Below are 17706 nucleotides of genomic sequence, written 5' to 3' on the forward strand. Positions count from 1 at the left end.
TGGTGACCGACTAGAGGTCTTGCTTGGTGGAGGAGATGGCATTTTTGTTCTATGCATTTTCTTTGTTTTTTTTGAGGGTGTCTGTTTGCATGTTTGTCCCAGATTGGTAAATAAAATACAATAGAGAAGTATGTTACATTTGGGCATTTAACCCTTTAATGGTCTGTTCAACCAATTGGTTGAGCTTACTGTGAGTCTAAAAAAAGCTATATGTAAATAATCTTGTTTGGGCCATATCTACTCCTTGGTTGACATGTTAAACTGTCTAAGACGGTTCATTAGAAAATACTGTGTGCGCTAGTAAACAAATATTAATAGTCCTAAGAAACGTTTTTTAAACAATTTTTTTAAACATTATTGTCTTAGAGAGACCATTAAGAGGTTAGGTTAGGTGGTAGGTAGTTAGGTAGTGGTGGTAAGTGGCCATGATTCAGTGTAAAAAAAAATGTGAGTAAATTAGAATTAATATTGGATTCTTTTTCCTATGCAGGTATTTGAGGCCAGTACTGATGGCCACATAGTGGCTTTCAACAGCTTGTTTCCTTCTATAACAACCCGTTACCTCCAGCTGTGGCCCCAGCGCTGGCATGGCAGAGTCTCTGTTCAGGTACAGGTGCTTGGTTGTCCATCAGCTGTGCTTCGACCTCGATCTAATGCTGACGGTGAGACTTATTTAAACATTACTTTGCTTTTTGTGCATACTGTCCAATTTAAGCTAGTGCAATTTAATGGAAATCATGCAATGGATGATAAGGCTTTCACACATACACCGATCAGCCATTACATTAAAACCACCTCCTTGTTTCTACACTTACTGTCCATTTTATCAGCTCCACTTATCATATAGAAGCACTTTGTAGTTCTACAATTACTGACTGTAGTCCATCTGTTTCTCTGGATGCTTTGATAGCTCCCTCTCATGCTGTTCTTCAATCTCCCAGGACCACTATAGAGCAGGTATTATTTGGGTGGTGGATGATTCTCAGCACCGCAGTGACACTGACATGGTGGTGGTGAGTTAGTGTGTGTTGTGCTGGAATGAGCGGATAAGACACAGCAGTGCTGATGGAGTTTTTAAACACCTCACTGTCCCTGCTGGACTGAGAATAGTCCACCAACCAAAAATATATCCAGCCAACGTCCCCCCGCGGGCAGCGTCTTGTGACCACTGATGAAGGTCTAGAAGATGACCAACTCAAACAGCAGCAATAGATGAGCGATCGTCTCTGACTTTACATCTACAAGGTGGACCAACTAGGTAGGAGTGTCTAATAGAGTGGACAGTGAGTGGACACGGTATTTAAAAACTCCAGCAGCGCTGCTGTGTCTGATTCACTTATACCAGCACAACACACCACCACCATGTCAGTGTCACTGCAGTGCTGAGAATGATCCACCACCTAAATAATACCTACTCTGTGGTGGTAGAGAAATAGATGGACTACAGTCAATAATTGTAGAACTACAAAGTGTTTGGCTTAAAGACACTCCAGTGGCCTGTACAGAGTGCTGACCTCAGACGTACTGAACAGCTTTGAAATGAACTGGAACACCAACTGAGGCTTTCTTGACCAATATCAGTGCCCTGCCATACAGATGCTCTTTTGACTGCATGGGCACAAATTCCTACAGACATACTTCAAAGTCTTGTGAAAAGTCTTCTCAGAAGAGTGGCTGTTTTTATACACTGTAAGGCCAAAATTATTTGGACATCTCAGTATGAGGTTATTGGAAATCTGATTTCAAACACAAATGCTATTAAAATAGAGTGACCTCTGTGTGATGTGTGTAGCTTAGGGTAGTGGTTGCTCAGTGGTTAAAGTACAGGACTAGTAACTGGAAGGTCACTGGTTCAAGCCCCACAAGGCCCTTAACCCTCAATTGCTTGCAGTGTTTACAGTCTGAATTATAAGTCACTTTAGATAAAGACGTCTGCTAAATGCTGAAAATGTAAATGTCATTGATCTTAGTGAGTGTATTGAAGGCATCAAATTTTAAATTTGTTTATATTTACAAGCTGGTCAGTGGTAGCTGCTCAGTAAAAACACTGGACATCTTTTTTTTTTTACTTATTTAGTAAAATAAAGGCTCGAGAACATTAACAAATCACAGATTTCTGTTTGCATTGCATTTTACAAAATTTCTTAACTCTGAAATGGTGTTTGTATTTATGACTAAACCTATAGACAAAACTAAGAAGGCCTAAACATTTCAGAGCCTGATATTTGTGGCTCGTAATTATGTAACGTTCCACAAAGACGGCTTTGTTTACTTTATTCGTTCTGTCAATCTTCTCCTCAGGATCCACAGCTTTGAAGCCAGTTCCCACAGAAACAGCAATGCAAAATCCATCTGCCAACAAGACGACTGTGGTCATAAGCTCAAGCCAAAGTAACTAAACTGAACTAAACTAAATGAAAATACCATTGACAGAAAATATACACTGATCAGCCATAACATTAAAACCACCTCCTTGTTTCTTCACTCACTGTCCATTTTATCAGCTCCACTTACCATATAGAAGCACTTTGTAGTTCTACAATTACTGACTGTAGTCCATCTGTTTCTCTGCATGCTTTGTTAGCCCCCTTTCATGCTGTTCTTCAATAGTTAGGACCCCCACAGGACCACTACAGAGCAGGTATTATTTAGGTGATGGATCATTATCAGCACTGCAGTGACACTGACATGGTGGTGGTGTGTTAGTGTGTGTTGTGCTGGTATGAGTGGATCAAACACAGCAGCACTGCTGGAGTTTTTAAATACCGTGTCCACTCACTGTCCACTCTATTAGACACTCCTGCCTAGTTGGTCCACCTTGTAGATGTAAAGTCAGAGACGATCGCTCATCTATTGCTGCTGTTTGAGTTGCTCATCTTCTAGACCTTCATCAGTGGTCACAGGACGCTGCCCACGGGGCACTGTTGGCTGGATATATTTTTGGTTGGTGGACTATTCTCAGTCCAGCAGTGACAGTGAGGTGTTTAAAAACTCCAGCAGCACTGCTGTGTCTTATCCACTCATACCAGCACAACACACACTAACACACCGCCATCATGTCAGTGTCACTGCAGTGCTGAGAATGATCCACCACCCAAATAATACCTGCTCTGTGGGGGGTCCTGACCATTAAAAAACAGCATGAAAGGAGGCTAACAAAGCATGAAGAGAAACAGATGGACTACAGTCAGTAATTGTAGAACTACAAAGTGCTTCCATATGGTAAGTGGAGCTGATAAAATGGACAATGTGTGTAGAAACAAGGAGGTGATCTTATTGTTATGGCTGATCGGTATATACAATGCTTCTTAAATCTCCCAGCATTCACCAGCAGGTCTAGGTTTATGTTCCTTACTCTTGTAACTACAAATCATTTATGTTTGCTTGTAACTGTAGTTACAGAATGATTCATGGTAGTTAGTAGTGAACAATACGCTTTGAGATACATGACTAAACCATAAAAGCAACTTTTTAAATATTGGACAAGTACTGGCAAGTTCATCTTGCAGTGATTCATTAAACGTCTACATTCATTTGTCTGCTCTTACCTCATAGGTCACAATTATATTTTGGCAATGAAATGTAATATAATATAATTTTAATACATTCAAACGTATTACAAATGCTTATGAGTAGTTTCATATGCAAGATTTAGCTTTAACAACTGTAGTTGCAAGAACCCTCGTTGGATTGGTGTCTTGTTCGGGGTTTGTTGCTGCATTTCAAGTCAAGTCAAATTTATTTATATAGCGCTTTTTACAATGGACATTGTCTCAAAGCAACTTTACAGAATCCAGGACCAACAGACCAAAAACCCCTACTGCATTGTGCCTTGTGATCCAGACCCACCTTATCCAACAACATTATTATTATTATTTTGCTGCTTACCTCCACTCCTGACCGAGGAGAGCCGTGACTAACACCCCCCCCCCCCTCCGATGTGTGTGCAGTAGCCGACTGCTTTTTTTCACCTTCACAAGTTGAGTTTATATGGGGCTCAGTCTCACATATGGAGAGTCACACACTGATCCACATCATCCCCTGCCTCTGTCCAGGTGGCGTTGATCAGCCAGCAGAGGTCGTAATTGCATCAGTTATGAGGAATCTCCTCTGGCATCCACCCCAATGGATGAGCCAATCATTGTCCGTATGGGCGCCCAGCCTGCTGGTAGCAGAGCTGAGATTCTAACTGACGAGTTCTCTAGTGTGCTAGTGGGTTTTACCACCTATCTAACCACTATATAATGATTTATTCTCCCTAAAACTGGCCGCTTTTAATGACAATAATCATTATAAGGTTTACCAGGAGACCCTGGAGCTCATTTTAGACCAGTGATCCCCAATCACCCGGCCGCAGACCGGTACCGGTCTGTGGGTCATTTATTACCGGGCCGCACAGAAAGAATAAATAATTAGAGATCGCTACAAGAGCAATTAAAATTCCAATACACTTCAGGTGTTGTTGTTCCCAATCACCACTAGGTGGGAGCAGCATCTCTTTGCAGCGAAAAAAGCTCAGGATTCACACTGATTTTCCATTCTATAGTTATTCTATTTTAAATCCCCCCACCACCGCCGGTCCGTGAAATTATATGTTATATGAAACCGTTCCGTGGTGCATAACAGCGGGGACCGCTGTTTTAGACCATTCCTGTCCGATTTCTGCTCTTCTCATTATGCCCTATCCATTGCTTTGTTATGAACTTGACATGCAAAGCTGTGAATGACAATAAATTAGGCTTTTTTGATTGTGCAGGTTCCACCCAGCCTCTAGTACTGGTGGTGGGTGTGATACTGGGTGCAGCTCTATGTGTGTGGTGTGTATTAGCAGTGCTGTTGTGGAGAAGAAGGTACAGTACTTTTTCTATTATCATTAGTTACAATATAATTGGTTATTAACAACAGTTGATATTGTTCTTTATATTGATCACAAAGCTCGTCTTGTACTGTCTGGTTTCAGGAAAACAGCTATGCGTCAGAACAAGTGCTGTGTTGATGCAGGTAGGCCTACAGTACAGAGTTCACTGTTTGAGGTCCTAAAATGTCATGGTGGTTTAACCTGCTTATGCTTTTTAGCTGAGTGGTTCTGTCTGTTGTGCTCCAGACTGCCAGGGATTTCATGGTAAGAAGCTACCGTTTACAGACTCAGAGCTCAGCAATCAAACCTACCCACGGGCAAGGAACATCCATGACAGCCTACCAAGCCCCCCTCTCAATGGTGAGTCACACTACTTTCTACTTGGTAAGTATTACTTCCTGCCTTAAAACACACAGCATTTCTTAAAGCGTTTTCATATTTTGCAAATAGTAATAAGCAGAGATTGGAGATGCACTATTTCCATTGTTGCTTACACCACACCCAGGCCCTGAATGTGTAAAAATGTGTGCAAACATAAAACGTTTACCACAAATGTGCAAGGTAATATACTAATAGGCTCTAATCTTTCAATTAAGCAAAATACACCAATCAGCCATAACATTAAAACCACCTCCTGGTTTCTACACTCGCTGTCCATTTTATCAGCTCCACTTACCATATAGAAGCACTTTATAGTTCTACAATTACTGACTGTAGTCCATCTGTTTCTCTACATACTGTTTTAGCCTGCTTTCATCCTGTTCTTCAAAGGTCAGGACCACCACAGGACACCCACAGAGCAGGTATTATTTAGGTGGTGGATCATTCTCAGCACTGCAGTGACACTGACATGGTGGTGGTGTGTTAGTGTGTGTTGTGCTGGTATGAGTGGTTTAGACACAGCAACGATGCTGGAAGTTTTAAATATCGTGTCCACTCACTGTCCACTCTATTAGACACGCCTACCTAGTTGGTCCACGTTGTAGATGTAAAGTCTGAGAGACGATCGCTCATCTATTGCTGCTGTTTGAGTTAGTCATCTTCTAGACCTTCATCAGTGGTCACATGACGCTGCCCACGGGGCGCTGTTGGCTGGATAGTTTTGGTTGGTGGACTATTCTCAGTCCAGCAGTGACAGTGAGGTGTTTAAAACCCCATCAACGCTGCTGTGTTTGATCCACTCATACCAGCACAACACACACTAACACACCACCACCATGTCAGTGTCACTGCAGTGCTGAGAATCATCCACCATCCAAATAATACCTGCTCTGTGGTGGTCCTGTGGGGGTCCTGACCATTGAAGAACAGGTTGAAAGCAGGCTAAAAATGTATGTAGAGAAACAGATGGACTACAGTCAGTAATTGTAGAACTACAAATGGACAGTGATTGGTGTATATTGTCGTAAATAACTATAAAATTACTTACTTACAAAAATAGTACTTATTTAACACTCTGACCAGTAGTTTGTGGCTGCAGCAAGTTGACAGTGAAAGGGAAAAAAATGAAATAATGACTTCTTAGTCATGGTCCATGATTCAGCTGAACAGCCGGATGAAAAGGTCATGTTTTTCCTTTCACTATTTCTATCTGTTGCTTTTTGTCTCTATTTTCTTCTCTGACAGTCATTTATCAGCAGAATAAATGTGCCTTTCTTAATTCAGATGAGCCTCTTAAAGGGTCTCTGTAATGGAGGCACAAATAAAAAGCGCTTATGATAGAGCTGCACATCTGCCCACTCCACCCCCTCGTATCCTCCGGCCAACAGACACTTTGGCGAAGCCTTCGGTCACAAATAGGACAGAAGGTCATCATCCGAAACAATCGCGCTCCCTTTTACACTCGCTTTAATTAAAGCAGCTTTGCCCTATTGGGATTCCAGTAGTGAGCAGGAGACAGAAAAAACACACACACACATGGGGATTTGGGCTGATTTGAGTATGTTGTGTAGTTTGGGGAACTCTTGCTGATAATAAATAATATTGATGTGTGCTGTCAGAGTGAGACACCAAGTTTAATTTAGCATTCGTTTATTACAAGGTCAGCTTGCTTTATAAATGACTAATCTACGTACATTGAATGTATTTTTTTGTTTCAACACCCATGTCATCAGATTAGAGCTTGTAGGTGTTAGCAGTGTGCCATGTGTGACTGCCTCTAGAGTTTCTGTGTTGTGCCTGATGCAAAATCCACTGGAACCAACTGGGAGTAAAAAAAAAATTCCAATGTTGGTTAGATTATTTATAGATCCTTGCTAGACAATCAGTTCTTTGATTAAGCCAGTGAATATCTCTCAGACCAAATGTGGCCAAAATAATTCACATTTTTCAAATGTAAAATCATACAGTTAACTAAAACATCAGTGTAGCATTACTGGAACTAAGGGACCCCACCCCAACCTCATCGAATCTCAGCTCTGCTACCAGTCAGCTTGACACCCCCAGAAGGCACAATTGACAGTGCCTGCAGCAGACAGAATTTGCCACCAGTCTGCTGGGTGGGAAAAGACTGGACGCTGTTTAAGGACCCTGGTTATCAGCTCGAGGCGCCTGTACAGAGGTGGAGGCCTTTACAGAGACAATATCCGGCATTGTGTGCAAATCCTTCTCAGATGCTAAAAAAACATTTACAAACCCTATTTCTGGAAGACAACACAAAAATACACAAAATGTATCTTTTTAATCATTTTATTTATTAAAAATAAAGATTTATTTAAGACCTATAGCACATATTTGAGGGTGACACGGTGGCTCAGTGGGTAGCTCTGTCGCCTCACAGCAAGAAGGTCCTGGGTTCGATCCCCAGGCGGGGCGGTTCTGGTCCTTTCTGTGTGGAGTTTTCATGTTCTCCCCGTGTCAGTGTGGGTTTCCTCCTGGAGCTCCGGTTTCCTCTCACAGTCCAAAAATATGCAGTGAAGTTAATTGGAGACACTGAATTGTGTGTATGTGTGTGTATGTATGTGTGTCCAGGGTGTTACTGTGTGCCTGGGGCCCATTGAAAAGCTGGGATAGGCTCCAGCACATGTTTGCATCTGCTCAGGAGTAGATCCCAAACCCTATGGGATCCCAAACTCCTGACAAACAGTGCGTAGGCTATAACTTTAGCACTTTGAAGATTTAAAGTGGGTTACACCTCAAGGCAGATGATTTACAGGTGCCATTGCAGCCGAGCTGTAGTTGCTAATAAGAACTTTCACTTTACATACATTTCATAGCACAATTGACCAGGGCAGCAATAACAGGGCAGGATTTGTTGAGTTGGTAAAGTCATATGTCAGTGCCACCTTAAAAGTCACTGATGTTTGTTTATTAGGATTTTAATGTCATGTTTTACACTTTTGGTTACATTCATGACAGGAACGGTAGTTACTCATTATTACACAAGGTTCATCATTTCACAAGGTTATATCAAACACAGTCATGGACAATTTAGTGTCTCCAATTCATCTCTCACTTGCATGTCTTTGGACTGTGGGAGAAAACCGAAGCACCCGGAGGAAACCCACTTAGACACGGGGAGAACATGCAAACTCCACACAGAAAGAACCCAGACCGCCCCACCTGGGGATCAAACCCAGGACCTTCTTGCTGTGAGGCGACAGTGCTACCCACTTAGCCACCGTGCCGCCCTAAACACCACTGAGCTTTTAAATATAACCAGTAATAATTTTGCTGCATGGCAATATGATTGATATTTTGGAACTGTTAAAAACAGTTTTAGGGTATTCCCTAAACATACTACAGCACAATGATGTGACCGCATAAATAATATGTAGTAATATGTAACCCACAAGTACTACACTGCATTGCAAACGAATTGTATTAATATTATGCGCATTGCATGTTTTTCTAGACTATGCTGAGCCTGAAGTGCCGACGAGTGGGCAGATAGTGGGCCTTACCTTCCGGCCACAGCTGAATGATGGATACACCCTTCCGTTCTCAGTCAATCACTACGACACACCGATTCAGCTCCCCGAGTACGCCGAGCCAGTACTGCCTGAGCCAGAATATGCCACACCATTTAGTGATTTTGGTCCAGATCCCTCCACCATCACGCAGCAGGACACTCAACATACTTTACAATATGACTGCCCAGATCACAGAGGACTCGCTAATGGATACTGCACTCCTCTCGTCAATGGTACAAGGACTCCCAGAAAGCCTGGAGACTCCCTGCGGCAGCACACCTACCACGAGCCTCTATGAGCCGGTCTTTAAGTTTGCTGTGAATCTTACTGGCTAATTAAAAGTACACCTTACAATTATATATACAGTACAGTATTCTATATTTATGGTAATATTTTTTGGGAATGGACAATTTAATATGTTTTATTGTAAAATTGTATGCAATAGAGCTACACAAAGCACCAGCTTGTGGAGTTCCAAGTCATTTTAATTGCTTCTTTTTGTTTGGTTCATGACTGTAAGTGCTTTGGAGAGATGCATTAGAAACCAGTAAGAGCTCATTTCCACTGCAGGGTACCCTATGGTATGATACATTATGAAATCCATAAACCCACATTCAGTGATTGTTTCCACTGCTAGGTAACCTGCTCTGTGCTAAAGTACCCATGCTAAATTTGGTTACCCTTTTTTGACCAAGGACCAAGCGTACCCAAGTGGGTGTGTGGGTGGAGCGAGAAAAAGTGCAGATTTTAATTGGTGTCATTGAAAAAAAAAAACGAAAATTGTCCTGTTGTTGCTACCACTAATGTTTACAGTTACTGTTACATACACTGATCAGCCATAACATTAAAACCACCTCCTTGTTTCTACACTGTGTTCATTTTATCAGCCCCACTTACCATATAGAAGCACTTTGTAGTTCTACAATTACTGACTGTAGTCCATCTGTTTCTCTACATACCTTTTTATCCTGCTTTCACCCTGTTCTTCAATGGTCAGGACCCCCACAGGACCACCACAGAGCAGGTATTATTTAGGTGGTGGATGATTCTAAGCACTGCAGTGACACTGACATGGTGGTGGTGTGTTAGTGTGTGTTGTGCTGGTATGAGTGGATCAGACACAGCAGCGCTGCTGGAGTTTTTAAATACCGTGTCCACTCACTGTCCACTCTATTAGACACTCCTACCTAGTTGGTCCACCTTGTAGATGTAAAGTCAGTCATCAGTGGTCACAGGACGCTGCCCATGGGGCGCTGTTGGCTGGATATTTTTGGTTGGTGGACTATTCCAAGTGAGGTGTTTAAAAACTCCACCAGCGCTGCTGTGTCTTATCCACTCATACCAGCACAACACACACTTACACACCACCACCATGTTATTGTTACTGCAGTGCTGTGAATGATCCACCACCCAAATAATACCTGCTCTGTTGTGGTCCTGGGATTGAAGGTGGGTCCTGACCATTGAAGAACAGCATGAAAGGGGGCTAACAAAGCATGCAGAGAAACAGATGGACTACAGTCAGTAATTGTAGAACTACAAAGTGCTTCTATATGGTAAGTGGAGCTGATAAAATGAACAGTAAGTGTAGAAACAAGGAGGTGGTTTTAATGTTATGGCTGATTGGTGTATTTGCTCTTAAGAGTCTAGCAGACAATGCTATCACAGCTTTATCCTTAATGCAGTCGTCCTTCAAGTAACCTCGAGCAATTGGAAACAGACAGTAGCAATTAAGTACAGTACGGATAGTTCCAGATTTAAATGTGTACAGTATTGTACTATAGGTTTATGTTCAATGGGAAAAGTGTCACCTCTGTTGAACTCCAGTCGTCATGCAGTACCGCGTTTTTACATTTACATTTTCGGCATTTAGCAGACGCTTTATCCAAAGCGACTTGCAGTACTGGGACAGTATACTGTCTAGTCAATTGAGGGTTAAGGGCCCAACAGTGGCAACCTGGCAGTGGTGGGGCTTAAACCAGCGACCCTCTGATTACTAGTCCAGTACCTACATGTTTTAAGCACCTAATGTACACCCTTAATTGTCTTTGAAACTAGCATTGTGTACTTAAGTGTAAAATTATATTAAACATTGTAATACTACAGTAAATGTACTTTTTTATTTTAAATTAAATTGCATTCCCCCCTTTTTTACCAATGTATTCATTTCAAATCCTTAGATAAGGCACACATGTAGTTATTGGCCACTTCTTTCTACCTGCTAGAGGTGGACTCTATGTATGGAGAGCCACACTTTGCTAATCTGTGATTATTCATGCCTTATACAGTCTTCTTGACCAGCCAAAAGTTGCATTCGCACCAGCAGTGAGGAACCCTGTTGTGCCTGTTGGATGGACAGGCTCGTTGATGGTGTCAAGCTCAAGATCTCAGCGGTGGTGGGTTAGCGCATTAGATCGTTGTGCCATCCAAAGCACCCCACAAACTGGTCATTTTAATTTTAAATAAAATAATACTGAACTGCAAGAGTTTAAATTAAAACAACGACTTGCCCAGTACCTCGGAGATCTGGAAGGCGTACCATTAATTTAGTACACCTAAACTTCCTTTCTGATGACATCTCAGTACTGGGATTCTCTGCCAGACAATGACTGAAGTCCTTATAAGGTCTGTCATGGGATGGGACATTCAGAGATTCAGAGAGTCGATGTACTAAATGTGTTGCAATGTCATTCCTTTAAATGATGTTTATCTTCTTGTAAGAGGACGTACGCAAATGTCCAATAACAACGTCCCTCATAATATTTTGGGGACCTTACAAAGAGACATTGAGTGATTTTGTTAACATTCTGTTAACTGTTTTCTGAAAACACTTTAAGGACATTCCTGAAACATTCCCCTAATGTTTTGAGCATAACATTTTGGGAACCCTTTGGAAAAACATTCAGGGGATGTTAACTGCAGCCTTCCTTCTGTATGTCTTTTGCACACCGAATACAAGTCTGTCTAAAATGATGGAGCTGGATAGCTAGTCATTTTGCCAGCCTTAGCCCAGGGGTGCCCAATACGTCGATCGAGATCTACCAGTCGATCGCACAGTGCACGCTGGTAGATCGCGCCTCATTCAAACATGTCAACGTGATTGACATGAAATGTGGCCACTGTTTCTTTAATTTGTGATTTGTTACCATAGCTATGCCTCAGCCTGCCTAAAGCACTGTGATTCTAGAAAGTTTTCATCCATCAATAGCCAGTTTGCACCATTTTTGCACTTTTTTCCTTTTGTAACCTACACTGTTTGTAAAGATGAGTGCGCAATTAAGCACAAAGAAACCAAAAACGGTTCAAGACCACAGCAGAGTCAGCTGTTTCGTTCATATGTGGAAGAAGCTGACAGAGAATATGATCTCATGTTACATACAGAAATTTTAACCTTACAATCTGACATTCATATGAACTCAAGGGTCTCTGCTGGACAATTTTGGAACTTGCTGGCTGAGGAAAAATATCCAAACGTAAGAAAATGTGCCACATATTTGACAGCATTTTTGGATCAACCTACTCGTGTGAATCAGCCTTTTCCCACATAAAAATAATTAAGTCTAAATATTGGTCCACACTTACTGATGAACACATAATGGGCATCAGCAGCTATTGTCCACACTACATAAACCTGGCTGACACCATTCAGTGCAAATCATCAGAATAAGGTTAGTGTGATTTTTTTTGTCGCTTGCCCTGTAAAGCTGAATATAATATAGGCAACTGAAGCGGGCAATAATGAGGCTAACCTTAAAAAGTAAATCACAATGACCTGTCAACTCAAACCACGAAAGTAAAAACAAAACCAAAGCAATTATGCTTTGATTTCATACAAAGTGACAACAGAAAGAAAATACAGTTTGAGCAAATGAAGGCCAAGGGACTGCGCCACAGTGGCATCTTGACGATTATGGAGCTTGGATTTAATGTCAGCAGTGCATGGGGTAAACCACCGAATTAATGTTTCTAAACCACTTTGGCGGGTGGCATGGAGGCTCAGTTGGGCCTTGCTCAAGGGCCCAAAAGTGGCAACCTGGCAGTGGTGGGGCTTAAACCAGCAACCTTCTGATAACTAGGCCAGTACCTTAACCACTAGGCTACAACATCTCTACGCGTTTTAAGCACCTAATGTACACCCCTGATTGTCTTTGGCACTAGCATTGTGTACTTAATTGTAAATTTATATTAAACATTGTAATACTACAGTTAATGTACTTTTTTTTATTTTAAATTAAATTGCATTCCACCCTTTTTCTCCCAATGTAGTCATTTCAAATCCCTAAATTAGACACACATGTAAACGTTGGCCACTTTTTCACCTGCTAGAGATGTGTATGGAGTCTCCTTGACCAGCCAAAAGTTGCATTTGCACCAGCAGTGAGGAACCCTGTCAACCTCCCTTCTACAGATACAGTAAGTTGTGCTTGTTGGATGGCCAGACATGTTAATAGCTTTAAGATCTCAGCGGTCATGGGCCAGAGCATTAGACCGTTGTGCCATCCAAAGCGCTCCTCAAAATGGCCCTTTTAAATTTAATTAATGTTTCTAAACCACTTTGGTGGGTGGCATGGTGGCTCAGTGGGTACTACTGTCACCATACAGCATGAAGGTCCTGGGTTTAATCCCCAGATGGGGCGGTCCGAGTCCTTTCTGTGTGGAGTTTGCATGTTCTTCCTGTGTCTGCGTGGGTTTCCTTCGGAAGCTCTGGTTTCCTTCTACAGTCCAAAGACATGCAGTCAGGTTAATTGGAGCTAATATATTGTCCATGACTGTGTTTGACATTAAACTTGTGAACTGATGAATCTTGTGTAACGAGTAACTACCGCTTCTGTTGTAAAACATGGCGTTAAAATTCTAATAAATAAGTAAATAAATGCTAAATCACTTTGTGTTTATTTACCAACACGGAAATGTGTCCATTATGAGTGTTGATGACTTTTTTGTCTTAAGAGACTAATCTAAGTACACCGATCAGCCATAACATTAAAACCACCTCCTTGTTTCTACACACACTGTCCATTTTATCAGCTCCACTTACCATATTAAGTGGTAGTGTAAAAAGTGTAAGTGTAAAACAGTTGCAGAAATAAAGTCTGCTAGATTTTACAGTAGACTAAATGTCCTTTGAGAATGTAGGTCTAAAAATGAACTGTAAATATAAAACTGCAAATGTATCACATATTTAATTCTAACAGCATGTTTTTGGACTGTGGAAGGAAACCGGAGCACCTCGAGGAAACCCATGCAGACACTGGAAGAACATGCAAATTCCACACAGAACAAACCCAGACCACTCCACCTGGGAATCAAACCCAGGACCTTCTTGCTGTGAGGCAACATTGTAACCCACTGAGTCACCAGGCAATCTGTATAAATGCATCACATATCTTTAATTCATATTAGTGTTCATTAAACTTTTATTTGTTGCTCTTGAATCTTGTTTTAAAGTAGATCTGTAATGGTCCAGAAGCTACAGTATGAAGATCTACAGAATGGCTAATATTGCAAACCATGGGTCATGAGTCAAAATCTGTCCATGGGCCACGATTGGCATATGGCTATGGCATACGCAAGCAAGCATGCACACACTACCATACTACCATTTTTTTTCCCTATTTTTCCCACTTTTTTCCCCAAATTTTTCTCCCCCCCTAATCTAGTCGTGTCCAATTACCCTGATTGCATCCTCTATACTGATTCGACCCTTCACCGCTGACTGAGGATGCCTCTCAACTGACATACACCCCAGACAGTACAGACTGCATTTTTCACCAGTTCATACACTGACGGGCACTGTGTATGGAGGGCCACACCCCCATCAGCATTATTCCTCAGCCCTGTGCAGGCGCCATCAGTCAGCCAGCAGGGGCCACAGTTGCACCAGTTATGAGAACCTATGATCCGACTTTTTACCCCTGTGAACAACAGCCAATCGTTGTTCATGCCGTCCAGCCCAGTTGGAATGCAGAGCTGAGATTCAATACGATTTATTCGAAACCCCAACTCTGGTACCGCTGCGCCACCTGAGCGGCCACTACCATGTTGTAACTCTAAACTTTTGTGCTCCAGGAGAGACCCAATTACAAACGAGAATTATTACAAAAACCCCAGCAAATTCCCTTTTCTGTACACACCATGTACAGAGAGTGCAGTAGTTCTGGGGTTCTGTCATTAGACAGAACCCCAGAACTACTGCACTCTCTGTACATGGTGTGTAGAGCTTATAAAGAGTAGGAATTTGCCTCCACCTTATGGCTATTTTAAACATAGCACAGTAATGGAGTCTGGGTTGATTTAACCAAAAACACGTTTGTTCTCTTTATTTTGGCAAGGAAAGGCTTTAGATCATATACATATATGGCCAAAGGTTTTTGAACACCTCTTTTAATTATTGAGTTGTTGAGGAGTTTTAGTCTCACCTATTATAATCAGGTGTAAAATGTTACCACTACTTTATCCTATTAAGCAATTTACTAAACAATTTACTGGGTGAAAGGCAGGAAACACCCTGGACAGGTTGCCAGTCCATCACAGGACAAACACACACACACACACACACACACACCCTAGGGCAATTTTAGTATCTCCAATTAACCTAACAGCATGTTTTTAGACTGTGGGAGGAAACCAGAGCACCTCGAGGAAACCCGTTTGGCACAGTGTTTACGCCGGATGCCCCATTCCTGACACAACCCTTCCTATTTTATCCGGGCTTGGGACCGGCACTACAATGCACTGGTTTATGCATCTAGCGGCTAGGTACCTATAGGACAATTCAGTGTTTCCAATTAGCCTGGTGGCATGTTTTTGGACTGTGGGAGGAAACCCACGTGGACACAGGGAGAACATGAAAACTCTGCACAGAAAGGACCCGGACCGCCCCACCTGGGCATCGAACCAGGACCTTCTTGCTGTGAGGCGACAGTGCTACCCACTAAGCCACCGTGCCGCCCCGATTACACAAGATTATTAAAATGTAATATTATAATATAACCTAATCACCTCATGCCAGTAAAAGAAGGCACCAGCAGCTGAGTGTAACTGATAATGTTTTGAAGTATCACAAGACATGAGGGCTATTTTAGACTATAAGAGGAAATGTTCAAAAGTTCTTGCTTCCTGATGTGATCACATATGTGGGTTAAACACAAGGCTATTTAGCTTTTATTTCCTCAGACAATTTGCATAAGTGTCTATATTATTACATAATTTAGTTTTGTATTATGACCACTGTTTATTGTGAAAGTCTGTTTCATTTTTAAAGTCACATCTAGCATACAAGCTGTTATTAAAATTTTGCCATCTACAGCCTTTTATTTAAAGTTCACAGGTTTACTGGGTGGTCAACGTGCATCCTTATTTGGGCAGCACGGTGGCTAAGTGGGTAGCACTGTCACCTCACAGCAAGAAGGTCCTGGGTTCGATCCCCAGGTGGGGAGTTTGCATGTTCTCCCCGTGTCTGCGTGGGTTTCCACCGGGGGCTCCGGTTTCCTTCCACAGTCCAGAAAACATGCAGCCAGACTAACTGGAGACACTGAATTGTCCTACAGGTACCTAGCCGCTAGGATGCATAAACCAGTGCATTGTAGTGCATTATCCCAAGCCCGGATAAATAGGGAGGGTTGTGTCAGGAAGGGCATCCGGCGTAAAAAAAACTGTGCCAAATCAATAATGCGGATCACGATCCGCCGGTGACCCCTAACGGGAGAAGCCGAAGAAATAGAATGTGCATCCTTATTTGACCTACAACTTTTTATAGGTACAGTTAGAGCTGTGACAGGATTAATAGCATTTGTTACAGTTTAAATTTAATTTAAAATTCAATTCATTTAAAATTCTTAAATTATTAAATTTGTACTTTTTCAGTCATGTTGTTAGTCAAATATGGACACACAGCATCAGAAAAGAGGAAGAATGATCACAAGCAACAGTTCTAGATAAGGCTAGGCAGGACTTTCCAGGATGGTTTCTAAATGACAAAAGCACAGCCACAAAAATACCCACAATGCCTATTGTATACAAACCAGTCTCAACAAAAACTGTCTTGTGATCTTTACAAATCTGTATTGTATTATATCAACGGTCAATGCACAAATATCTGTAACCTGGTGTAAGGTGTCCAAACCTGGACCCCTGAGCACTGACTCTATACACCGATCAGGCATAACATTATGACCACTTTCCTAATGTTGTGTTGGTTCCCCTTACACAACAAACCATACGCAACAAACTGTGATGCACTGTGTATTCTGACACCTTTCTATCAGAACCAGCATTAACTTCTTCAGCAATTTGAGCTACAGTAGCTCGTCTGTTGGATCAGACCACACGGGCCAGCCTTCACTCCCCACGTGCATCAGTGAGCCTTGGCTGCCCATGTTCCTTCCTTGGACCACTTTTGATAGATACTGACCACTGCAGACCGGGAACACCCCACAAGAGCTGCAGTTTTGGAGATCCTCAATTTGGCCCTTGTCAAACTCACTCAAATCCTTAAGCTCTCCCATTTTTCCTGCTTATAACACATCAACTTTGATGATAAAATGTGCACTTGCGTCCTAATATATCCCACCCACTAACAGGTGCCGTGATGAAGAGATAATCAGTGTTATTCACGTCACCTGTCAGTGGTCATAATGTTATGCCTTGTCAGTGTAAATGTACAGTATACGCAGCCATTTGGTTGAAACTGTTAGATACAGTGATTGCTTTGCTTGGCCATGTAACAGCCAGGTGCACTTGCACCATGAGCCACAAAGTCCCCTGATAACATTTATTTCAGGATGCAAATGCTTCCATATATATAAAATCACCAACTGGCCTTGTGTTCAAAAAAAAATTGTCGCCTACATTAAATAAAGAGAAAATGCTCCCTCTGTACATACAAACTGCATGCACAAATATTAAACAAGTTGTAATGACAGACGAGGTAAGTAG

The 17706-nt window shown here is 41.9% G+C and overlaps 1 protein-coding gene across 1 annotated transcript in view; it reads left to right on the forward strand.

Annotated features, from left to right (window-relative positions):
* The window catches only part of si:dkey-34d22.1 (discoidin, CUB and LCCL domain-containing protein 1), a 41694-nt gene extending 32284 nt beyond the window's left edge, over window positions 1-9410 (forward strand). Inside the window, exons 10-15 of the mRNA XM_062992154.1 lie at window positions 491-662; window positions 2302-2391; window positions 4757-4850; window positions 4961-5001; window positions 5105-5218; window positions 8712-9410. Coding sequence (XP_062848224.1) covers window positions 491-662; window positions 2302-2391; window positions 4757-4850; window positions 4961-5001; window positions 5105-5218; window positions 8712-9067 — 867 coding nt within the window. The 3' untranslated portion in view covers window positions 9068-9410. The remainder of the gene's footprint in view (window positions 1-490; window positions 663-2301; window positions 2392-4756; window positions 4851-4960; window positions 5002-5104; window positions 5219-8711) is intronic.
* The last annotated feature ends 8296 nt before the right edge of the window (window positions 9411-17706 follow it).

This window comes from Trichomycterus rosablanca, chromosome 3 (genome assembly GCF_030014385.1).
Source record: "Trichomycterus rosablanca isolate fTriRos1 chromosome 3, fTriRos1.hap1, whole genome shotgun sequence".
Taxonomy (NCBI): Eukaryota; Metazoa; Chordata; class Actinopteri; order Siluriformes; family Trichomycteridae; genus Trichomycterus; species Trichomycterus rosablanca.